Below are 26,601 nucleotides of genomic sequence, written 5' to 3'. Positions count from 1 at the left end.
CTTTTTTTTTTATCATCTGTCGATGGCGACGTCTGTCTTGTGTATCGATATAATGGCACCTCGTCTGCCGTTCCCCACGGCTTCTGAAATTTTAATTTCTTGGCCTAATGAACCGTCGCTCCTGCGGTGTTGAATCAATAGGAGAGAGGGAATCTGCTAACCCGGTGGCTTTTTTCGCTTTATTAAACAAAGAGACAGAGACTTGGTGTTTGTGTTGTGTAGTACGTTGCGATTCCTCACAGATTGATAAAAGCCATTTGGATGCCTGTGGCATCCCCGCTTTACCATCGTAGATATTGAATTACCCCAGAGAAGAAAACACCATCATCTCTTTCTCGATTATCAAGATAATTGTCTACCCGCTCTGTTATGTCCGGACACATCTTCTAGCGTTAAGCGATAGCTGTAATACGTTGACATTTGAACCAATTATTGTCATATTATTGTAAAAGGCCACTTAGCTGAAAGAATCATTCCACAAATGTGCCATGTAAGGAAGGGTTGCACAAGTGTTGGATTGTTTCTCAATGTAGTTCTTCATGCTGGCCCTCATATGCTCTTCGTGTATGTGTGTGTGTATGTATGTGTTTCTCTCTCTATCACGCACACTGCACCTGCTGTTTGGCCCTGTATTCTGCATTGTGGAAATGTTCATGAGATGCTGATGCAGTCAACATGCACCTGATGTGTTGTGTCCCACTACCCACATCTCTCATGGCGATGTTACTGTATTAAGTCTTTCTCTGTTGCTCCTCTTTGGGTATTGGCCTAGATCAGAGACATCTGCCTGATGTTTGTGAGAAAGCAGTGACACCTTTTTGTCGTTTGATGTTTTCCATATTCACTTTCCCTAGATATTGGTCTACTGTATGTAACATTTTGCTGATGTAGTTAGTAAGTTAAACATCATCCCACACTGTTAGTTATACATAAGTAAAAAGTATAGTCTATTACTTTTGCATGAGATACACAACACAAGCAAGTACAATGTTGGTACATTTCACTTAATAACCTGGATATGTCATAATTATGATGATCATAACTGAACTGAATCAGCCAGAGCCAGTTAATTATTGAGTGGCTCGTTGATGACACTGATTGGCTTGTCTGTCTGGTTCCTGCCTGATTAAGACCAGGAGTGCGTGCGTGCGTGCGTGCGTGCGTGCGTGCATGCGTGCGTGCGAGTCTGTGTGCGTGCCATGCCGCACCGTGTATCTGTGCTTGCGTGTGTCCTCTCTTCCGGTGTGTTGTGTGCCTCTACCTCATCTTGTGTGGGTTCTGTTTCAGGCTGATTGGGTTTTAATAAGGAATACCTGATGTGTGTGTTTTATGTAACATAGCCATCTGATCAAACCAACTCCACCGTAACTAGATCTCTCCCCACTCTCCAAGCCCCTGGAGGAATAATTAACTATTCTTCTCATCTCTATACCATCATATCTCTCCTCTCCTTCGCTCCTCTGTCAGTCACAGGCTGGATGAGAACGTGCCTTTTAAATGTGCCTGATGAGAAGTGGTCCATGCCTTTGTATAAAAGATGGAATATGAGCCCATTTTATTTATTTATCCAGGGTGGCTTGTGTGCACCCACACTAGTTAAAGTACATCAATCCCTCTTAAGCTAACAGATGATAGATGAGGTGTGTGTGTGTGTGTGTGTGTGTGTGTGTGTGTGCGCGCGCGCGCGCGCGCGCGTGTGTGCGCATGTGGGCCCCATCTCCTCTCAAACTGACATTAGAACGGAAACAAAAATAACAACATTTCAAGTACCAGGCAGAACAATATAACATGCTGATATGATTTTATGTGTCATACATGTGAGATTCCGTGGGCTGTCCAGGAAATCATGTTTCAGTAGTCTGCTACCTTGGCTGCCAGCCCTAATTTGGTTGCCAGGTTGGGTTTGGTCAACTCCTCCATCAGTCATCCACCCACTGCCTCACAGTATGACTGGCTGGCAACCAGACAGCTCGGCAGGTCTTTTAAGTTATTTTTAAACTTTGGATGGATGTTTGAAACGTTTCTCCAATCCTCTTTCGTCATCGTAATCTTCACAGCACTGTATCCAGATATGAGGACATTGTCAATGGCTGAAGATTTTGGTCGCTTGCATTTCAGATAGGTAGAGACAGACATGTCACCTTGGTAATCTCTGCTGATGAATGGACAGTGTTGATTAGCATTAATAATGTGTAGAGGTCTAGTGATCTCAGTATAGCCTCAGGCAGCACAGGGCTGATGTGTATTTTGAGTAGTCTGTATTTCCTAGCCAAGATGCCACGCTAGCACTTGATTTTAGGGTATAGAAATGACCAGGTATTCACTAAATGGTTATTACACAACATTAACATATGTTGAATGTGTTGTTTGTTTCTTCATTATAACAAGCACCACAAGGCTCAATGTCAGTAGTAGGCCTGAGCAGCAGTTGGCCTTTGTAATTGTTTGAGGTAAATGCCAGAAAGAGTAGTACAGGTAGAAACGGAAATGAAGTTCTGCATAAAAAGGCTAAATGTTGAAAATGCAGTCACTAGGGTCATACACTAGTATACTGGGAACATTTCAGTGATGTAACACCTTTTCTCTGCATTGTTTGCAAGGTGAGCAAAGTCATCCCCACTCCTATGTTGTTATGAGCAGAACATTCTGCTTGTTTTGGTGCTAAGTGGTAGTTAAGTGGTGAAATGTGTTGCTTTTTACAGGTATAGAGGGAGCACTTACAGAGGAGTGAGACCGTGCGGAGGCGCTTGCGTGGGCTCAGCGATTTAATTTACCGGTGTAATGTTCATCACCATACACAGTGCTAACAAACTAAAATACACTACTAATAACTGCAGTTTTCTTCTCACAAGTCCAACATATACTTAGCACTTGCTACATGCCTATCTGTTGTACACAAACTGTAGGGCCATAGCTTGGCAGTTACCATGCAAAGGTTTGGCAAGGGAATTTGTCTATGACCAGGACACCAAGAGGAAAGAAAAAAGAGAATGAATCTGTGCTCTGCTTCTGTTTTATACCAGACTTTCCACCATAGCATTTAAATTAGGAGCTGTTTGCGGAGAGGCGAACCAATAAGCATCCTATCTATTCTATTCAGATGCCGCATTACCACAAGCTTGTAAAACTAGTCATTTGTCCCATCAGGGAAAGTGTCATTTGAAGATGGGGGCAGAGTTGATGTGTTCCCCCTTCAATATCATTAGGACTTGGGTACAAATCTTCTTTTGTTATCATAGCCAATCATTGAACCTTCATTTATCAGGCAGCCTTGTAGCTCACAGAATAATATTATGATTAATGATAATTTATAATGATCTTTATTTGAGTCATCATAACCCAAACCAGTCAGCCTGTTAACACACATTATGATGAATGATCATGTCATATGATCAGCCATGATCATTACCATTGACCAGTATAATAATCATTTTAAAACATAACCTGTCATATTATTTAAAGTCATCATGACCACCAGTCCTTGGAGAATGGAAGTAGGCCATGCTCTGAAGCTCTGAAGTCAATGACGTATCACTGGATTAACTCTTTGCTGAGGCCTGGTGTGGACATGAATCTGTTGTGGCCGCTCAATCACCTTGATATGATTGTATGTACAGTATGAAGTGGCCAGGAAGTGCGTTGAGATGGAGCCATTGTTGAACCCCAGACATACCCCCCACATACATGATATATAGACACGCACATACTATATATATATATGACTATATATATATATATATGACACACAAAAAGCCTGTCTAGCCAGTGGCAACACAGCACCAGGGTGATTAATCAGAGGTTATGTGGCACTGATTCATCCATGGAGTGGAGTACCAGGCCTTATGCTATAATGGGAGCTACAGTATGCAGCACTGGGGTCTAGTCTATGTTACTGCTTGTTGCCTCTGAGAAACATTGTTCTATCCTCTGTCTCTCTTCTGTCTATTCTCTCTCTCTCTCTGTCTCTCTCTTCTGTCTATTCTCTCTCTCTCTCTCTGTCTCTTTGTCTCTCTCTCTGTCTCTCTTCTGTCTATTCTCTCTCTCTTTCCTTCTCCATTCTCTCTCTACTCTTTTTCACTTGTATCCCTCCTCCTCTCTCTTCCTTCTCTCTATTCTCTCTTGTTCATCTCCCCCTCTCCCTTTCCTTTCCCTCCTATCCCTCCCCTCTCCTACCTCCCTTTCCGATCTCAGTCCTCTCTTCCTCCCCACTATCTCTCCCCCTCCATCTCTCCCCTCTTCTCTGTAAATGTTTACTATGTTTATGTATTCAGCTTGGGAGAGGCAGCATGCGTATTAACAGCCATTACGACTCTGCCCTGGTGGCGTTTCCTCTGGTGGGGCCCCTAACTATGCTTCAGATTCACGCACCTGGCTTCTCTGTTTAACATTCATGAATAGTTTAAACCCACAGCATCTGCGTTTCCCACTCTACCACTCCCCCCGCCACCCCAACCCCACCACGGCTTCTCCACTAATAGGTGGGCCTCATGGATTCAAGAGGAAGAGAGGAAGATAGAGAGCCATTCAGCAGCCTAAAATATAGCTCCCATCCCCACTGCTCTCTTCCTTTAAAAGGTCTTTGTGTAGCTCTATCTCGTATTCACATCCTCCTATTCACTGTCAGTCACTGGTACTAATGAGTGAGGGGAACTGAGAAGATGTGTCTGTGAGACTGGCCAACGTTGTGCAGTGGATGTGTCAGTCTATTGGAAAATCTTACTAGGAAATTATGTGGTGACAATAGGTACTTTTTGGTAAATGGCGTGATTAGTGGTGCTTGGTTTGATGACTTTCATTAAAAAAGAACCAAGTAGTTCATGGGTTATTAAGGTGTAATTACGGTTTTACAATGTCATATCTACAGTAGGAAAATACCATGTCATCTGCACCATAAAATAAGTGTGGAAGAAAAATTGAGATTCAGAAAGATTCTGTATTAGCTGTACAGTATGTGTTCTATTTTAAATGAAACACTACATGATGTATTTGCCTTTGGACATTTTTTCTTTTCTTTTTTTTTTTTAACATGTTCATCTTCTATCACGATGAGCATCCCTTACTGTCAACTGTCAGAGTAGCTGCAGGGCGTTATTGACGCATAGTTGAGTTGCCAAGAAGGGAGTATGTATATGTTTGATGTTTTTATTTTGATAGGAGTATCCAGGGAGGAAGAAGAGAGAGGGACATACCTACTCCTGTGGTGCCGGCCCTGTGCCGCAGTATTTTTCATATTTGAAAATGGTACTGTACTGTATTATCAAGGGAGGTCAGGGCTCGGCCACGTAGCCTTTGCTACCAGTGGAGTTGATTGATCTCTTTTCTGCTGGTCTTTTTAAATATAAAATCAGCTCTGATGGACTGTTTTATTTCTCGGAGTAAGAAGTCTGAAAGGCCCTTGTGCCACGCTGCTCGTTTATATCTGTTGACTTGTGGCATTGATGTTGGTAATTCAGCAGCCCTTCTGAACTCCCTCTAGCCACTGTGTCATTTTTGCTGAATCCAGGAACACTTTATCAGCATCATTTTGCTTTAGCTCCGATCTCAATGGGTTCAGTGGGTGCCATTTTCAAGGAAGGATAACATTTGAGGCTGAATAAAACCTTCATAACCCTACATAAGGCTTAGACAGATGCAAAGTCATACTCCTTAAAAGGAGATATAAGAGGTCCATACATCATAACCCTTTTGCCGCCCTTTATATGTAGCATGACATTTGCTTATGAATGATTTGTGAAGTACACAGGGCTTAAAAAGCGTTTATGAAAGCTTTATTAAGCCTTAAAAGTTATCCTTTGTCTGAAGTGTTACCATGAATGGTAAAGTGTTACCGTTGCTTTCCTTTTCAGTGGGTGCCCATCCTGATAGACTTCCAGTGGAGGGACACTCTCTGGGGCTTTGTGCCCTCCCAGAGAGCCCCCTCACCCGGGAAGCTCCACAACCCCATCACCCTCCACCTGGGAGACTACAACCTGGACGGCTTCCCTGATGCCCTGGTCATCCTGCGCAACACCAGTGGAAGGTCAGTTATTGGCTCTCAGTGGAGGTTCAGGTGCTAGAGAAGTTACGCTGCACTACGTCGCTGTCAAAACAATTGACGCTTTGGTGTGAATAATTGTTCTTGGTAGGCGAGCTGATTAACTTTGGTATTTTGGTGTAACATGACTTTCGATTGAAATGAATGATCACTGGACATGCAATATTTTTGATTAGATTCATGTAGATTAAAGTTCTTATATTATTTTTCAATATTCATGTTGAACATGACATGATACACTCACCTTGAATGATTTACGATTTGAATGGATTAGACGAACGCATTAACCAAACACAAACTTGAAAGACCCAATCAGTCACAGTTGGGCAAGGGGACATTGGGCAAATGACTGATAAGAGCCCAAAGTTAGCAGTCTTTCAAACGCTCCTGACCCGATGGTGATGTGTTGTGGCATGGTCCGATTGAATAGCAGCAGGAAGGAAGAGGATGTGTGGATAATCAGCACATAGATAGAGATAAGATAGCAGGCGGGGGTCAGGGCTCGTGTCCATGCATGCTGATTGATCCGTCCGCGGAATGTCATAACAGAGGGTGTTGAGAGAAGACTCGCGTTTCGAAGATGAGGCAGAATGCCTGGAAGGAGCTGGGACCATCGGTGTTGGGAACAAACACATTTATAGATGCATGTGTTGATGCAAACGCACGCATACAGTACAGAGCCATTCACACGTGCACACATACAGTCCACATACCATACAGAGCCACACGCATTAATAAACACAATCACGCACACGCACACACAATGTGTACATTTAAACCCTCATTTGAAATAGTCTATGGTCTTCTGTCTAATCTATCGGAGCTTAACTCTTCCCTCACTTTGGGTCACCCTCATCTGGTGAGGCTCTGAGCCCCCTTGGCCCTTTGTAATCACAAGGAAGCCTATGGCTCCTAAGCCATGTATCGGACGTAATCACACACATTAAGCTCTTTACCAACCCTTATACATGTTATGGGTGACAAGGTCAGTTTAAAACCAGATCAGGCACAAGCACATGAAGAGGCTAGGCCTGCGTTGATTGATTATGGTGGCTGTAGTAATGATGGTCTTGTCAATGTTGTACATTACTTTGACGGCTAAATAAACTAAATCAGTTTATAGCATCGCTTTTGTTTTGCTGCAATCTCTCCTGCTCTAGTGCCGCATTGGTGTTCATTGATTGTGTCCAAAGTGAATGCACTCTGCTTACAAAACATTTGGCCGGTGTATGTATTTCCCATTCCTCCTTCTCCTACAGTACTCTCTCTCTCTCTCTCTCTCTCTCCCGCTCTCTCTTGGATTAAAGTCCTGCCTGCCCACACATTTCCTCTCTTCGCAGAATAAATGTATATTTGAATGTTTAAGATGGGAGGGAGCTCTTCTCTGGAACAAATCAGTGTGTCCTAGTAGGAGGGTAAAACAAACTATTCGCTGGACTCAAAACTTTTAAAGCAGCTTGCTACAGTATGCCATTGTCCCAGTAACTTTGTCCTTCAAACGTAAACGTAAAATGTGACTTAAATTTGCTCAAAGAGCATCATTTGAAAACAATATAAATATCGTCATTGTCCGAAAAATACTGTACTGTACTGTGATGTTGCATTCAACCCTCCTAGGAGAAACCAGAGAGTGTGTGTGTGCACGTGCAGAGAAGCGGTGATGAATGCTAATAGCGGCTCAGGGGCTGGTTGAAGGGCCCCTGCTAAGGCAGTGGCACGTAGTGTTTAAGCACAGCAGTTTCCTGCCTGTCCCATGCCAAAGAAACTGACATCTAACCTTTTCAAAGAGTGTAATCATGTTTTAATTTAATGAACAGAGTCCTGTGCCAGCGCCATCATCCCCAGGGCATAAATTGACTGGTCTGCGTAGGTGTCAATTGGATATAGAGGTTGAAAAATATGATTTGGAGCCCTGTTGTTGTTTTATTCGTTGTGGGTGGTATATGGAAATGAACATGGATTCTCATTCTATCTGGATGCCTGTGTTTGTATTCAGCGGTTATTTGTGTCAGACCCAGGAGTGATGAATGAGTAGATAGATAGATAGATGGATGGATGGATAGATCCATCTCGGCTCTCCCACTGTGCTGGTAGTGTGGGCTGTTCTTCTCTGCATTGTACAATATGCACTTGATTACTTCATCACATTTCTCCCAGATGGAGGCTTTCTGCACTGCTGGTCGCTCTCATTCACTCTCTCACTCATTCTCTCACTCATTCTCTTTGTTTCTACACTCACTCGCTCACACCCGTTTTCTCATTCCCTCCTGCTGTCTCTATAATTCTCTCCATCCCACTCACTTCCATCAAATAGATTTTTTTTTTTTTTTTCGTCCTTGAGAATTTCTTTCTACAACAGTGTTGGATCTTCATTGCTTTATATGCTGCGTACATCTCACGCAACTCTTCAAAGCAAACCGTTGTGATTCTGTATGAGTACCTAACTCTCACCAGTTGGTGGGGAAGTGATGGTGTGAGCAGGTATTGTGTCAGAGGCATTAGGTAGTGGGGATGGTGATGACAGCATGGTGACTCAAGTGAGAATGGTGGTGTGTCCCTGGAGCAGTGGCACCAGGCTGAAGGCTTGTTCAGCAGGAGAGAAGAGCCTGAATGCCTGCACCGTGTGTGTGTGTGTGTGTGTGTGTGTGTGTGTGTGTGTGTGTGTGTGTGTGTGTGTGTGTGTGTGTGTGTGTTAGTCCAGGGGGTCTTCACCCACGGCACACAGGCTCTGGCCTGGACATAATATCTCCCTCAAGGGAACTGCCAGAGAATGTTCTGCAGTATATTTTTCTCCTAAATTGTGTATATATCACCCTCTTTACAGATGCACACACAAAGGTATAGGCTATTTGACAGATCTAATATGTTGGCATGATCCCTCAACTCATACACTCAGAAACTCACAAATACTGTGCATCCCTACATAGAATGAAGTCATAACTTATCGGGGCAACTTTGGATCAATGTATTTTCAATAAGATTATAATTTACTTTAGCATTTGGCATTTAAAGCCTAATATAGCCTGTTACAGATACAGTGGATGGATCGATCTGCAGAGTTCACCTGGAGTTAGAAATCCACTGTACAGAGTCTACCTACTGTAGCATCCAGACTAACACCAGTGAAAACCAATGACATTTTGGAGTAAGAAATCAAAGAGGAGTGTATGCAAAAAGACTGCTGCATTTTCTGGCTCTCAGATCTTCCCAATATGAAAATGTCTCTTAAAAAAGTGGAATGCTACAGTAGGTAGTCTGATAGGAATTGGTGGTCGCCCCAATGTCCTCTCATAGCAGATAGAGAATAGAGCACACACATACACTCACTGAGAACTTTATTAGGAACACTATACTAATACTGGGTAGGGCCTCCCTTTGCTCTCAAACCAGCCTCAATTCTTTGTGGCATTGATTCCACAAGATATTGGAAACAATCCTTTGATATTCTGGTCCATGATGACATGATTGCATCACGCAATTCCTGCAGATCTTTCAGGTGCTCTTTCAAGCTGTGAATCTCCCGTTCTACCACATCCCAAAGGTGTTCTATTGGATTCAGATCCGGTGACTGGGAAGGCCACTGAAGAACTCTGAACTCTTTGTCATGTTCATGAAACCAGTTTGAGACGACTTTTGCTTTGTGACATGGTGCATTATCATGCTGGAAGTAGCCATTAGAAGATGGGTAAATTGTGGCCATGAAGGGATGCACATGGTCAGCAACAATATTCAAATAGGCTGTGGCATTCAAGTGATGATTGATTGGTATTAACGGGCCCAAGGTGTGCCAAGAAAACATTCCCCACACCATTACCACCATGAGAAGGTGTACAGGTGTTCCTAATAAAGTGTTCAGTGAGTGTATAATCTGATTGTAGTGGGCCTTCCTCTCTCCTCTTCCTGCGTGTGTGTTCTGTGTGTATTTTCTGGGTGCCTCTATGTATTATTATGCACAGAATATGACTTGCTTATTTTATAACTGATTTAGAACCTAGTTTGTTATTGAAGTGATTCCAATGCCAGTTCACTCTTATGTAGTAATTAAATGCAGACAGCTCATTTTAACAAGCCCTCTTCCTGCTCTTTCACAGTGGGAGATGAGGTGCAGACAGACCCATTCCTTATCCTAAGTATATCTTACAGCTGCAGTGTTCTGATTTCACACACATACACACCCTTCTGTACCTCCCTCCTCACAGCTGTGTGTGTGTGTGTGTGTGTGTGTGTGTGTGTGTGTGTGTGTGTGGTGTGTGGTGTGGGTGTGTGTGTGGGTGTGTGTGTGTGTGTGTGTGTGTGTGTGTGAAGCAACAAAGGGGTTCAGTTCAGATGAGCTCTACTCAGAACGAGTCTGGGCTTGGTGTTTAATTTATTTGGTTTTCTCTTCTTTTGTCTGGTCTACAGTATATAGCTGTTGTACCTTTTGTAACATGGGTGTTGTAACATTTTGTGTTGTGTACAATGAAGGTGTGTTAAAACAAAAAAATCTCTCTCTCTCTCTCTCTCTCTCTCAGTAGACTAGAGAGATACAGTATTTGCAGTTAGTGACTTTTTCCCTGTACTGTTCCAGCTCATTCTCATCCTATCCTCCACCCACTCTCTCTGTCTGTTTCTTCCCTGTTCCACACCCACCGTTCCACAGAAGGAGTTTGCCAGATTCCACTCTCGCAGTGAGAGAAACTTGGCAGCTGGTCTAAGGACATATGCCTGCCATAACATAACGCTGCCACCTGCTACGCTTATGCCTTTAACCCTCTTTAGAGTCCCTCTGTCAAAGGATAATGACCACACTCTACATAGACTTACGCCTGCAGTACATCAAACCCTCTCATCATCACTCCTATGGTATTAACCCAGACCAGTAATCGGAGCACAAACTGTTTTAGGATGAGTTGATTAAAAACAAAGGAGCTGTCAGTTGTCAGTTTTAGCCCCAGTGTCTCTTTAATGTGAGATCCACTCCTCAGATCAGTGTGTTTTATGTGTTTTATGGCAAAGCCCTGTAATTAAAATCAACAACCGCTGCATGCCTTTACTCAATGGCTTACAAAGTTAGATGGATCCCTGAAAAGTGTTCTGCCGCCACTTTGACCTGTGACCTGTGTGGTGCCCTAGTCTGATGAGACGCAGAGAGATTATACAATGCAGGCAAACAAAGCGAGCTCTCTCGGCAGTGTCTAATCCGCTGGTCCCAATGTGTCCGAGGCAATCAGACCAGGAACCAAATGGTATGCTCCTGTGTATGTACAGTACTGTAGTGGACTGTACTGTACAGTAGCCCCTTGATAACAGCTGGCCCATAATCTGCCTCTTTCAGCCAATCACCACCCTCGGTGAATACTACAGTACTTTATGGTCCTCTGTTTTAGGCAATGACTACCCTCTTTGGCTAACATCCCCCTAGACCTCAGAATTCTTAGCCAGAGGCTCACCACCGTCATCATCATCATCCTCAGCTCATATCTGTAATTCATTTAATCATATTTCTCTTTATCTGAATGTAGGGAAAATAAGTGGTTTACCAATACAGAAGTGTTATTCCATGTGCCTATCAAGAAGGTGTCTTGCTGTGAAGCACGCTGGCAGCCCCACTCAAAATTAAGTGACTGTTTGTAGTAACAAAATCAACACGCAGTGCGTGGGTGTCCGCAAAGAAAGAAAGGAGTGCTGCTAGTATTCAAGTCTTCAGTCTCCCACCTGTGGAGCAGTGAACAAACCACCAACTAAACAGAGGACCCAAATGAAGCAATTCCCCTTCCACGTTTAGCAAGTTTGATACAATCTTGTTGTTTCTTTGGGCTGACAAAAAACTGGGCGGACTCCCCCAAACACGAGCTATTAACTGGTGTGTTATTTTTTTTCATCCCCCATTCTCCCTGCTTTGCAGATCAAAGTAGTTTTTCCCGCCACAAGAGAAGAGTCCTCAATGGGACCGGCTCGAGAGATAATAACCCTTAGTTTGTTCTCCGTCCGCTTAGTTTAGAAAATTAATTAACGTTCTGCATTAGCGGTCTGGGCTCGGAGGCACAATGGAGGGAATGAGATGTGAGGCGGCGTGACATGTTGATTTATGGTGGAGATGTTTGGACAAGTGGGGGGAGGAGGAGGAAAGTGGCTGAGGACGGCTCATGACCCCCGAAGTGTTTTTCAAAAAAATCTGAAACCTTTCAAGTCCAAGTCAATTTAATCTTGCTTATTGATTTGGAAAGATAAGTCAATGGGGTTGGTCATCCCTCCCTCCCTGTGTGTCCCAACAGACTAGGACAGAGAGAATTTCAGCCCGAGAGTATTAGCCTCCTCCTTAACTCGAAAAGTCCACTAGTATTACCGTAATGAATTTTGTCATAAAGTGCATGAAGAAATAATACATTTATATTCATTTGTGAATTCAAATTATACCATGAGATGAAACATTTTGTCAAAAGAGCTGAGGGCTATAGTGAAATTAAGGGCTGGATACAATCTAATTTGTTGGGTGGGTGGGGGCTGTTTCTTTTTGTGACTTTATTTTATTTTCAGTTGTTCTACTTCTGTGCTATATTTGTTCCCAACCGTATGCTATTCTTAGTTCATTCGTAGATATTTTACTGCCATAGCAGTGCTTATGTATAGTATTTTTCTTGTATGTGAGTAGACAACTCATCCCCCCCCGGTTGGATCCTCTCAATCGCTACAGTCGGCACAGCAGGCTTGTTTTGCACGGCCACCACCTCACGCACAACTGTCATTCTGAATACCTAAAGCATTCACTACTAGATCCACTATTTCTGAATATCAGGTGTGTTGTGGTCACCGTTTGTAATATGACTGTTATTGGGGCATTCTTGGCTGTGGATCAGTTTTATCTGGCAAGGGCACATCTTCCAGATCAGCAGGGTGTGTTCCCCTCCTGTTACTCCCTTCAATTACTGACCCTCTCTGCTCCACCAATCATGCCACAACACATCTGTAGTCACCCCACGCCCACCACCACTACCCACCCCATCTCTCTGTTGGAGAGAGGTTGACTGGTTCAGCTGTGGGTGGGTGAGTTTGTATGTGGTTTTTCATACACCCACAAAGTCCCCTTTGGCTTACTACACTTTGACAGCATTTGAATGTGAAATCAGAGAACCTGTAACAGAAGACAGCCATTTACAGAATAGACAGCAGCTGCTTTCCTACCCTGTTCTCATTAGTGCACAGGGTTACGCATTAACACAAGTTAAATACGTGTGTGTCTGTCAGTGTGTGTCTGTGTCTGTCTGTGTGATTTCAGTTCATGTACGGCACATGCAAGAACAATGCCACATTGTTTGAGAGGCAGCAAAAATATGATGACCACACTCTACATAGACTTACGCCTGCAGTACACTAAAAAGAGCCTCTACAACAACATAGGGTTGATGTTTTAGTAAAGGATGATAAAGACTGTAGGTATTTCTAGAATTTAGAGCGTCAAAGGGGCTATTTTTACATACGATGGGCGCTACCCAGGCAGGTCGCCCACCCACTCTCTCTAGATCACACAATGAAAGCAAGTGTCCCGCTGCTTTTACAGTTTCATGTGAAATTATATACACACACACACACACACACACACACACACACACACACACATACATACACAGCTTAGAACTGGAGGTATGTGGCACTGGTTATTTTTGGAAAGGAAATGAGGTCACAAATTAAATGGCTGACCCTGATTTTATTTCCAAGACTCTAGGGAGAGCTAACTAGCACATGGCCACCAGGGGAGAGTCCAGCTAAATCCATTAAGGAATGCTTATCATCAATTTTAGTTGTCTTTATGATGATGTCAGGGTAGTCTTTGTGTTTCTAGGTATATGTGAGTTGTTTCAGTGAGGAGATGGTTGACTCCAGGGAGGTGGAGCAGAGAGAGGAAGCACAGACATGTGTGCGCACACACACACACACACACGTTAATTTGTTGATATGCCCCCATTCATGCCAGTTAACCTACAGTATCAGAAAAAACAACCCAACCTTTAAGTTGACCCAGCCAGCATGCCTCTACCCATATGTGTCTGCCCTGCTTGTTATCAAGTCAGTGTGCCCACTCCAGTTGGGCATGTCAGACCAATTCTCATGAAGAGGGAAAACAAAGGAACTCAAGTTCAAAGGAGTAATGTTTTCCACTATGTTTAAATCTTGAAAGCTAATATTTATCGCCTTAGTCATCATGCCACATCGGTCCTAGTGAGTGATTCTCAACATGTTGTAATGTTAGCGTACCCAGGCTCAGACGGAGATAGAGAATATTTGATTTTACTAACATCGTTTGATCATATTAATTTTTACTATTATATAGTGTGTGTGTGTGTGTGCGTGCGCGTTTGTGGGTGGGTGTGTGTGTGTGTGCAAGAATCTCCATTCCTGCAGTGTCTTTTCCACTCTGAGTCACCACTCTGTGTGTTGGTCTATCTGTATGCACCCGACTGAGTGCTCAACAGCAAGCCACGGTGTTGCTAGGCAATACCATTGAATCACTTTGGTATGTGGGTAGTGAGACTAGGGTTTAAAGTGTTGCTGTATTTGTCAGTTAGGCTTACAACTAATACCACAGTAACAGAGATACATCCTATGTAATTTGCATCATGGAAGCATAATTCCTTGCTTGCGTGTCTGTTTGTGTGTTTGTGTGTATGAATAGAGGCATGTGAGAAAGGCTTCAACTGACCTTGGAAGGAGCAGAGTCTCCCCGAGCCAGTGAGGGTCTGTTTTATTTCAGTTCTGTCAATTCAGATGATTCATTGATATTCCAATCTATACTCCTCATTGAAAATAGAGGAAACTTTTCAATTATTGAATTGGAATTCTTATTAATATGCTAAATTGACTGAAATGGAATGGACATCTGTCATTACTCTTAGAAAGAGGTAGTGCATGTTGACAGAGTTAAACACAATCTTCTCAGTCGACCAAATAATGACTGTTTACATCATTATTTAGACGTTTAGACAGACAGAATGAGAGATATTGTACATCTTTGTTCAAATCTATATTGCTCAACCTAAGTTAATCAGAATGACCCATAATCAAATATTGTCTGCTTTCACGATCCCATACGGTATCCGAGCCAGCACAGTACGGTTCGGATCGACCCTGTAATGTGTTAAGCCCCTTAGAGTGATCACTGCTTGGAGGTGGGATGGGACAGTACTCAGGGAGTATGAGGCTATTACTGTACTAGCCTGGAGAAGGGACAGGGAAAGAAGGCCAGCTAGAGAGGTGGGTGCCACTGGTTTGAGGTGGTGTTGTCTAGTGGGTGCCATTATGAGGGCTAGCTGTACCTCTCTCTCTCTCTCTCTCTACAAGTTAGTTTTCAGCATCTCTCCCTCTCTCTTCCCCGTCCCTCACTCTAGCAGTCTCCTCATCAGACATGCTTCCTCCTGTCTAGCTCTCTCTGTGTGACACCAGCTGCGTAGAGAGAGAAAGAGACAGGAATATGACAGACAGCCTACCTCATCTCTTTGTTTCATTTTGTCAGGAGTCTGTTTAAGAGGCGGCTGAACAAAGGGAGACGCGCCAACAATGCCCTTTCTTAAAATAATGAAAGTGAGCAGCGAGAGTAACCTCTCTGAGCTGAACAACAGACAGGCAGTGAGGAAGGCCAGATCCATTGAGTCTGCTCATCCCCTCTACTCAGAGCTCCAGGTCCTCCCAAGAGTAACAGGTACAAGCATCCCTTCATCCCCTCTGCCATTGGCCTAAATGCAGAGAAGGGGATGATGATGATGATGATGATGATGGAGATGTTAACAGAGATGTGTCAACTAACACTGATCAGTTTCTGGGTAACCTTTTTATATATTGATTCTTGCCATAATATTATTATGATATTGGCGCATATGGCGTATTGTGTGATGGTTTTTTTTTTCTGTGTCCTATGGAACTTGACATTTTTTGCAACACAGATTGCCCCATGTGGAATAAATAAAGTCAAACTTAATGCTTGAAACTTAATGTAATGTTGGTCGTGCCTCTCAGAAGTGCCTCTGAGGAGGGACTACGACGACAGGGTCCTGGGTGAGAATGTAAAAAGACCGCCTGGGAGTGATAGCTTTTAACTGTCTATCTAATCTGTTGTTTCATTTCTTCACTCACATATTCTCACTGTCTTTCTCTCTCTCTTTCTCTCTCTCTTTCTCTATCTCTTTCTCTATCTCTTTCTCTCTCTCTTTCTCTATCTCTTTCTCTCTCTCACTCACTTTCACACACACACACACACACACACACACACACATACACACACATCTTCTAAGAGACACAATCTCTCCTGCAGTTTCAGTGATCAGTGTGATCTTTTTTTACCATATGAGAGGAGAGAGGGATTGTATTCTTCTCAAGACAAAGGGAGCGGAGGATGAAGATGGAGGAAGAGAAGGGAAAGCAGGAGATTGAATCGGAGGATGAGGAGGGAGAGAGAGGAGGTATAGGGAGATGCAGGGTTCAGTCAGTCAGTCAGTCAGTCAGACAGACAGACAGACAGACAGACAGACAGACAGACAGACAGACAGAGACAGAGGAGGAGGAGGGAGGAGGAGGAAAATAGGGAAAAGGAGAGGTCAGACAGTCTGCACCCTGTCAGTCTGGCCCCTATGAGGGCCCGCCAGGCTCTGGGTCTGTAGTGGCCAATTAGTGCAGAGTCTGAGAGTGCTTTGGCATGGCGTGCCCCCGGTCATGACTCTGCTCCATATAGGAGGGGGGATGGGGCTCTGTGTCCAATTGACCTCTTCCCAGTGCTCTGCTCCAAAGGATACAACTCACATATGAACACTTGAAGAGAGAAGGCCTCCATCTTTCATTTAGATTCTGTGATTCCCTGCATCCCTCCCAGTTCACATGTACATGATGCTGCCTGCTGAGAACAGTACCAACCATCCTGGCCTCCTCTCAGTGGAACAGCACAGTGCTGAGTGGTGAACATGTGCCAGTGTTGTGTTACTGTCTATAGTAGATGGTCTCTGTGTGTGTGTGCAATCAGCTCTTGTTTTCTTTGTCTCTATGCCATTTCAGTTTCATCAGAGGAATGTGTGTGTGATGAGTGCTGAGCTGTGGATTTCAGGGGTATATTATATAGTGTAGACTCGTGCAGCTGTGTGGGGTTGTGTGGTACTGTGTGTTCAACATGGCACAATACAGTTCAGACTAGCAGGTGTCTAGCAGGGAAACTACACTGACACTGTGGCGAGAGTGGTACATAGTTCCATCAACGCGGTTAGCAGGGTGCTGCACCGGGAGTGTGATGTGCTGCCACAAACATTTATCTGAAAACAAAGTAGGCTACATTTCATAATGGGAGGCTATCTGAAAATTATTTCGGCTACACTTCATAACAGGAGGCTATATTCAACAACAAATCATCTGCATTTTCAAATCTGCAATTTTCATTATTTCAAGAAGCTTATACTGTATACACACACACACACACTGCTGTGAATAAGAATCAAGTGGCCTCTAATGTTCAGTCTGAAACTTTGAAATGGCTGTATCACTCCAACAGAGCAGGCTGAGACCCACGGATTATGGCAGGCTTCAGTGGCACACAGGAGATCGATACACAGGCACCAGTCTGATTGAGATGTGGGTTTGATTATGGGGTGGGAGGGCCAATCATCAAAGCAGAATGTTAACAGTTTCTCATCCAATAGAGAATAAATATTACTGATTCAGTGTCTCTCTGGATGATCTTTCTCTCTTTCTTTCTTTCTCTCTCTAATGTATTACCTGTAAGTTTTACTTACAAACCATAAAGGAAACATATCTCCAAGGCACTGAAGATGAACTAGAGTAGAGCCAGTAGATGTGTGTTTAGTTAGCCCTTGAAATGTGGTTTGTCCGAAGGAAGGAGGAATTCTGCAATAAACCTTTGTACACATGTAGGCTGGCCAAGCAGAGGATTCAGTCAGGCTTACCAGGGGAAGGAGTTCCAAGGCATTGTCTGTTGGTTTTTGAATTAGGAAAATACCAGGATACTGGGAATGATTCCATTTGTTTCAGGCTTTTAAAGCCAAAAGGTGTCCAGCCACATTTACAAGCCTTCCTCAAGGATTATTGACCTGGTAACACTCACTAGACTACTGTGCCAGACTTGCCAGAAGTGTGTAAACTTCTGAGACATGCTAATACAACATGGTCTGATTTTACTGGACCTAATCAGTGGAACTGCATCTAAATGGGTGACGCATCATATCACACCTGACAATGAAATGTGAAATTTCACCAATAGATTACCTTTTAATCCATTGTACAGAACAAGCACAGGCACTGTGTAGCATATCTGTCAAGACTTTTAATCAAAGCTGACATTATTAAATCCACCTGCCTCCAAGCCATATCCGAGCGATCTAGGTTTAATTGAACACCAGGGCCTGTGCTGTAGTGTAAGTACAGCAAGGTGTCCTTTTAACAGCTTTGTCTAGTGTGTATTTGCCAGGATATGAGTAGTGTTTTCGGTCTATTCACATAAAGCCATGGGTAACACTTTATTTTATTGTTGTTAAGTCATGCAGACGTTATTATTGTGTAATTGTAAGGACAGTGTTTGTCTCCAGATTCCTTATGCAGAAGGACATGCTATGTTGTGTGTATGTTTGTGTGGGAGTCTAATTTTTCTATCTTGTTGAGCATAAAAATATCAGTGTCGCATTTCTGTCTCAGTGACACACAAAGACAGAGACACACATTTTCACTCATACCTTCAGGTCTTGTTGTATGGACACACACACACACACACACATTTCCAAGCTGTCCTCTAGGGGTGAGAGTTTCTATCAGCCTCATAGCCGGCGGTCGTCTCCACCGTAACGCTCCCCTTAGTGCGCAAGACATCTGCAGTCACAAAAGAGAGAGAGAGAGAGAGAGAGGGAGGAGGAATGAAAAGACAGACAGGGGAAAGAAAGAACATTTTCACGCTGATTCTATTTATAGATGGGCTCCTTTTCAGGTCGACTCTCAGGATGAGATCTGAAGAGGTACACACAGGTAACTGTCTCAATAGAAACAGGAAAGAACGGTTAGGCACCTCAAACAAATGTTGGAAAAGGATGTGGAAATGAATCCTCTACAACTCTCAGTTGTGGACAATAATGACACGGTTACTAATTGTCTTTAGGTGGATTATCTTGTGGTAAAGGTCTCTGTTGTGTCTTTGCTTATTTGTGCTATGGAATCACATTACATTTAGGTATAACCACAGAGATAGGAGGAGCCAGAGGGTTCACTCGGCATACATTTCCATCCACAGTCTGTGGAAAAATAAGGACTGGGCCGTATTTTCAATGCTAGGAAACAATAGGAGGGATGTGATTTATTTTATTTATTTATTTTTAAACCAATCTCTGCACTTTGTATCACTGACAACTCTCTGTGCATGCCTGCAGTGGCTACGTTGCTAGTTTCTGGGGTGGACAACAGCTACCATTGGACTTCGAGCCACTAATTATAAAAAATCTTTGGTATAACTTTCCTAATTGAAGGTGTGTTTGTACACAGATACAGAGGAGTGTCCTGAATAAATGTGTACCACATACAACAGAGTCGTCAGTCAATTAGCAATGCTGATGCTCTCTTGTAACTTTCTGTGTGTGTGTGTGTGTGTGTGTGTGTGCGTGTGTGCGTGTGTGTGTGTGTGTGTTTTTCTCATGGTCTATAACCCCCGCTCCCCTTCTTTCCTCTCTATAGCGGTCAGCAGGCCTTCCTGTTGGAGAATGTTCCATGCAACAACGCCAGTTGCCGGGCCGTGGGCAGGATGTTCCGTGTGCACTGGGACCAGTCCGACCTGGGAGCCATCCCTGGAGCCACCGTGGCCACCTTCTTTGACATCTATGAGGATGTGAGTACATCCCCCTTTTTTTCTCTCTCCTCTCTCTCTCTCCCTTCTGCACTCTTTACTGCTTTCCCTCATCTCTTTCCCCTCTGCCAACTTTATTTTCCTTTTACCTCTGTTTCTCCTCTCCCTGATCCCCTCTCTTTTCTTCCTCACTCTCTCCCCTCTCTCCCTTCCTTCTTGCCTCTCCTCTCTCTCTGTTTTCCTCACTCCATTCTTCTTCTTGCTCTCCCTCTCTCCTCTCTGTCATCCCAGTCTAATTACCACAGCCTTCCCCTCTCCACTCCTGACACAGTCATCAACAGTCAAAGGCTTGGCTGATTAAAGTAAACCCACCAGTGACCACAAGCTCTCACATCTCATCATTAACCAATTAACCAACAACTACCCTGGCTGGGACTGTAGCAAGCTACCCTGGCTGAGACTTGGACACTATTTTCACTGAAGGAAGATGCTTCCAAATGCTAGCATCTTAGCGTGTTCTTGACATCTCAGCAGTGCCTCCTGTTACAAGCGGTGTGGATGGGAGAATAATATTTCATAGAAAAAATGTGAACACTGTACCATAAAAGCCATATAACACAATGACAGCCTCCCGCTTTAAACCCTCACGTACTCTCATTCATATCACCACAGAGCAAGTCAAGGCGGGATTCAATTTGTTAGAAAAACACTGTAGCTAGGAGCCTGAATGGCAGATACGTCCCTTAGAGGTTTCCCTTTGTCTGGAAGAAACAGCTCTTTTGACTGCGACTCTTGGTCAGACATTTTGATTGTGCTGTTGGTAGGTGGCACCAGAGTCTCTATTATATGCAGTCTCTTTGGAGAGTTTTCAGCAACAATGGCTGCAGGTACATGGGCTGTAAGTGGCACACTGGCTGGCACTGTCCATGCTGGCCAGCAGATTACAGCTGCTGCAGTTCGCTCCTCTAATCCCACTCTGGGCCGACGGAAGGGTGTGCCAACTGACTGCATGTCACCACAGGGCACGAATAGTGCAGGATGCCAGCCCTGACCCCCAGCTGGCAAGGTAAAGCAACAGGGCCTGACAGACAACGCCAGGTCACTGTCCCCCTAGGACCCCTATCATCTCATTGTGTGTGTGGGTGTGTGTGTGTGTGTGTGGTCTAGAAGCCTCAATAAGAGGGGTTGGGTCTCTCCTCAGCAGAATCGAAGCAGAGTGAGTAAGCATCGAAAATGTTCCTTTGCCTTTTTAAATCTTTAAACAAGACACATCGCTTTTCATCCTGCCCAAAGATTCACCATCAGGGACAGCTTACGTCTTATTTAGTCAGAGCTCTCCTCCGCTGCTCCTCTCTATCTTGGATTTAACCCTGTATGTGTTTAACCTCCGTATGTGTTTAACCTCTGTGTGAGTGTGTGTGTGAGTGTGCGTGCGTGCGTGCGTGCGTGCGTGCGTGCGTGCGTGCGTGTGTGTGTGCTTACAGTACTTACATCATCAATCTGTTTGTTTATGCTGTGTGATTTATTCATGATGTACACTTAAGTGCAAATATGCCCCGTCTCATCGCATCAGTGAGCTAGCTAGTTATCCATCACCATGTATCTATATTCTAGTCCCTATCTGTTGAGTTTGCTCATTTTCCTCAGTAATTTCCTAACCGTGTGTGAGAGGAGAGTAGATAACCGCGGTAATGGTGGATCAGTCCTCGGCCCATTAACAGGATGAAATGGGACATCAGAAGAGACAGTCAAAGAAAGCGTCTGCCTCCCGTTCTTCCTTTTTCTGTCAATGATGTATTACCATATCTCATTTGCAGGGAATATTAGATATGATCGTGCTCAGCAAGGTGGAGGGGAAAGAGGAGCTCGTCGTCCACGCTTTGAAGAACAATTTTGAAGCAGACGCGTACTTCGTTAAAGTGATTGGTGAGTAGTAGAACTTTTTTTTCTATTTGGTTGGTTTATGTGTGGCACTGTGCACCTGTCCTGTTGGTGTGTGTCACTGTGTGTGTGGGGGGGCCTTTGCACAGAATAAATTCATCACAAAGGGGGCAATCATCTCTCAAGATCCATGGTTCCCATTTTCACCAATGCATGATTCAAGAGAACACTCCTCTCAGCATTCAACCCGAGAAGACTATTTATCTGTCTGTCTGTCTGTCTCTCTCTCTCTCTCTGTCTCGCTGTCTCTGTATATATTTATATTACAGCATCACTGAGACAAGAGTCAACGTAGATCCTCTAGTATATGCTCCTATGACTGCAGGCTACATCCCATTAGAGCGCATTACGCAACAGAACATGCATCAATACAAACTGGAATGACTGTGGGGCATACATCTCCCCCAATCCTTTTGGGTGGTTTGAAGTTGTGCATACGTGTTGAGGGAGGTGGGTTGCCTACTCTGTGTGTGTGTGTGTGACATTTGCCAAGCGAAATGTGTCCACTAAAAAGCTGCTCTAATGCCATTTAATCCTGCCTGCCTGCTGGGTCGTAATTAAAGGAGAAGCGGCACGTTCCTTCTCTTCCTCCTCTCTCTCTCTCGCTCCCTCTCTTTTTTTAACCTCTGACAGCCCCACTGCTTCCCTGCTTACAAAATCACACAGGCACAGATATAAACACACACACACACTCTCTCTCTCTCTCTCTTTCTCTCTCTCTCTCTCTTTGTCTTTCTTTCTTTCTCTCTCTCTCTCTCAGACACACCCACGTATGTACATACACACACACACACACACCACACGTCTCTCATGACAAACCCAGTAGGAGTTGTGAGTGGTCAGTTCTTTCTTATAAAGCACTGATGGATAATGACTATGCAGTGTGCTGGCTGATATTTTCAAAAAGGCGGAGAGGAAGGCATTTACTGTAAATCTCAAACTCTTCCGCAGCTACATCTGTCCTCTCTCTCCCTCCCTGTGTCACGCAGCACACTTCAGGTGTGTGTGTGTGTGTGTGTGTGTGTGTGTGTGTGTGTGTGTGTGTGCGCATGCGTGCGTGTGCGTGTGCGCCACTATTGACACCCTCCCTGAACCCAGAGAGACTAGCTCCGTCCTCCCTATTACTCCAACATATTCCTCCCATCTGTGCGAGCGCTCGGAGCAGCATGCTTCTCCTCCCCTTACAAGTTGTCACACAGGAAACACATCGTAGCTCAGAACAGACTCTGCCTCTCCCCTCATTTCAGCTGTGTCTGTTCCAACCGCAACACGAGCAGTGCCTCCCCCCTAGACACGCACACACACACACCAGCAGAAAGGCTGTGAATAAAGTAATGGCGGAGGTGTTTAAGAGGATTATGGCTAAGCTGTATTTGTGTGCACGGTGAGAAGGTGTGCTGGGGCTCACACACGTTCACACACACAGACACACACACACTGAGTGGGTGTTGATGCGTAGAGGGTAGGTGACAGGAGGTTAGAGCGAGAGAAGGGATGGGCGAGGAATTTTATATTTGGATTGATTGACAGACAACAACAAGTTGTTTGAAGATGGAGAGAACAGGTGCACACGGAGTAAGGACGAAGAGATGGCTTCAGAAAACACTTTATAACCCCTTTATCTGCTGCTAGTGGCTAAGTCTAATTTCCACATTGGAAATTACGAAGCTGTGCTCATGTTCTTATAGTAGAGTTCCAGTATCTGGTCCAGATACAGTAGAAGTAGTTGATACTACTATCTAAGGGGCACTATACCATGCCAAACACTTCAGGTCATTTGAGGTCTGCTTGATGTTAGGTTTGGAGCTAGGGTTATGGTTGGAGCTAGGGTTATGGTTGGAGCTAGGGTTTTGCTCTTTTGGAACTATTCCATTGGTCCCATTCTACCAGGCAAATCCAATCAAGCACAGCTCAGTTTGTATTTGACACAGTTCTATGTATTTGACCGTGGTCTGATGAACACAACTTGTGTGGCTAAGGTTTTTCTGATAACGAACAGTTCAGAGGAGACATCTGGATCCCTCCCCCTGGCGTGCCTTGCCTTGCACCATTGGGCCGGCAGTCCCCCGGGGGACAAGCACCTGATTTCTGCCGGTATCAATTCCCCAGAACGCTTATCGAACGGCCCTCCGCTACAGTATTGACTTTGCGACTGGATTTCTCCAGGATGAAATTATAAGAGATGGCCCTTTGGTACGGAGCTGCAGACGCGGCTAATTGCCGTGTTCAGCACAGAGGTATGGTGGAGTGAGCCCTGGAAATACCCCCTCAAAAAAATACTTTTTTTGTGCCCTGGAAATACCCCCGAAAATGAGTTCAGGGGGGCAAAAAAGGCCCCTGAAAAAAAGTGAGTGTAGGCTGTGACTGCGTGCGTGCGTGCGTGCGTGCGTGCGTGCGTGCGTATGTGCGCGTGTGAGTGACAGACAGAACTATGTGAGCTGATTACGTTTCTGTGCTCGCTTATTAGGATGCAGATTAGCTGCATTGAGGAACATTTGCAGGCTTTGTTCAATTCAGTACACATCCTCTCCTCCTCTTCTCATTTTCCCTCTCTCCATCTCTACCAATCTGTCACTCAGGAAGTAACTCTTTCACATTTCACTGTTTCACATTTCAATTCAACACAGGAAATGTGAGGAGACATTCATAGAGAAACTGTACCTCGCCTTCTTTCTCAATTTGAGTCTGCTGGAGGATATGTTTGTCTTTTTGTGTGGTTTATCAGTGCCTTCCATGTTTTTTTGTGCAATGGTGAGACGTGAATTTGTGTAAATTCACAAATCTACTCAGAATTACAGGGCTGCTGCATAAGCTGAGTGTTTCTTGACTGAATGAGACTGAACTGACACTCCTACTGTGGTTCTCTTTCAGTCGACTCAGTTCAACGTCTCACTATGGGATATGCACTCCTGCGTACCCTATTAGCTGAAACCCTGTTCAATCACTCCTGGAACAGGCCAGGAGCGCTTTGTATTGCTGACCCCGCCCCAGCCCAGTCTATAAAGGTGTGGGGGGACATGCAGCGTTCGGCCTGTAGAGGGAGCTACAGGACCGTGGCCAGGGTTCGGAGGCGAGGCTGATTGCGCAGGTGTTGCGAATGAAGCCTCGCTAACGAAAGGTTTTAAGATGTGTGTGCCTCTGCTTTCGGGAACGAGGAAGGAGGGCGACTGGAAAGTCGCAGAGTGTTTTTGAAAGACTGGAAAGTCAAATAACGATTGTCTTAATAAACGGGACATTCCCTCACCGACACGCTGCGTCTGCCCCCACAAAAGGCTACTGCAATGCGCACCCATTTTGTTGCAAACCACCTCTTCACAAGCCCATAAAAGAAGGGCAATCTGGTGAGATTTCTCCCTCATATCGCGGCATTTTACGTCTTTAGTTTATTTTTGACAAATCTACCATCAGTCCGTATTAAACAAATAAAGGTCAGTGTTTCTAAAGTGTACACAGATAAAGTGCTATGCCGCAGTAACAATAAAACTAGCCTATATAGCCTATTTTCTTCTTTTGGCCATATACTAAGTTTGGATTTTAATTCAAACAATTACAATGAGGTTAAAGTATAGATTATCAGCCTTTATTTGATGGTATTTTTGTACATATTGGTTTCACCATTTAGAAATTGCAACACATTTTATACATAGTCCCCCTATTTAAGGGCACAAAAAGTAAAGGGACAATTGACTTGACAGGTGTTTCTGGTTAGTCAGGTGTGTTCTGTCACATCATTTGTGCAGGCATGAGAGTGCTTTAAATGTTTCGTTTTTAATCTAGGCTTTGCGTTTGCCTTTGGTGTCTGTCAACATAAGGGCCAAAAGATGTCAATGAAGGTCAAGGAAGCCATTATTAGGCTGAAAATCTTCAGAATAAATCAAAATAAATCACATACATCAGAAACAGCCAAAACCTTAGGTTTGCCAAAGTCAATAGTTGAATAGTCAGAACATCAATAAAAAGAAAAAAAGCGCTGGTTATCGCAAACACACTGGTAAACCAAGGAAGACTTCGACTGTGTATGACCGAAGAATTCTCCAGCATATTAAGAAAACCCCCAAAACAACTGTCCCACAGATCAGGAACAGAGAGAGAGACTACCATCTGCAAAATACGTCACCAGCTGAACTACAGAGGCTTCACTGCAAGGTGCAAACCACTAGTTATCCTAAAAATGGATAATCAGGTTACAGTGTGCTAAAAAGTATTTAAAAAGCCTGCAGAGATCCAGAAAAAGGTTTTGACGACATGAATATTATCATGTACCAGAGTGATTACAAGAGGAAGGTTTGGAGAAAAAAGGATCTGGATCTTGGGCATGTATAGCTGCCACTAGAATACAAGCAAATGCCTCCAAATTCATTGGATGGCTCTTCATCATACCGTAAGGCAATGACCCAAAACATACTGCCATAGCAACTAGGGAGTTTTTCAGGGTCAAAAAGTGGAAAGTTCAAATTATTGCATGCAAAGGATTGTTGACCAAATACTAAACATCCGTGCTTAATTTGTACATTAAATATATCTGTCCCATTACTTTTGGTGCCCTGAAGTAGGGGGACTATGTATAAAAAGTGTTGCCATTTCAAAATGATGAAACCAATATGTACATTAATACCATCAAATAAAAGCTGAAAATCTATAAGTTAACCTCATAGTAATTGTTTGATTTCAAAACCAGACTTTCAGAGTATAGAGCCAAAAGAATTTACTTGCGCAGGACAATGTATGCTGACAGAACATAAACACATCATTTCTGACGTAGCTCTTGTGCAAGACGTTTGTGTAATGATGGACTTGTAAAGGCAGATGCCCATACAAGCAAATGTTACATTTA

At 43.9% G+C, this 26,601-nt stretch overlaps 1 protein-coding gene across 1 annotated transcript in view; it reads left to right on the top strand.

The window, feature by feature from the left end:
* itfg1 (integrin alpha FG-GAP repeat containing 1) overlaps nt 1-26,601 on the top strand; it is a 97,047-nt gene that overhangs the window by 37,524 nt on the left and 32,922 nt on the right. The window contains exons 10-12 of the mRNA XM_083664941.1: nt 5,847-6,019; nt 19,718-19,868; nt 21,644-21,752. Of these exons, the coding sequence (XP_083521067.1) occupies nt 5,847-6,019; nt 19,718-19,868; nt 21,644-21,752 (433 nt within the window). The remainder of the gene's footprint in view (nt 1-5,846; nt 6,020-19,717; nt 19,869-21,643; nt 21,753-26,601) is intronic.

Source organism: Argentina silus, assembly GCF_951799395.1.
Source record: "Argentina silus genome assembly, chromosome: 2".
Lineage (NCBI taxonomy): Eukaryota > Metazoa > Chordata > Actinopteri > Argentiniformes > Argentinidae > Argentina > Argentina silus.
This window is presented reverse-complemented; position numbering and strand designations above follow the sequence as displayed.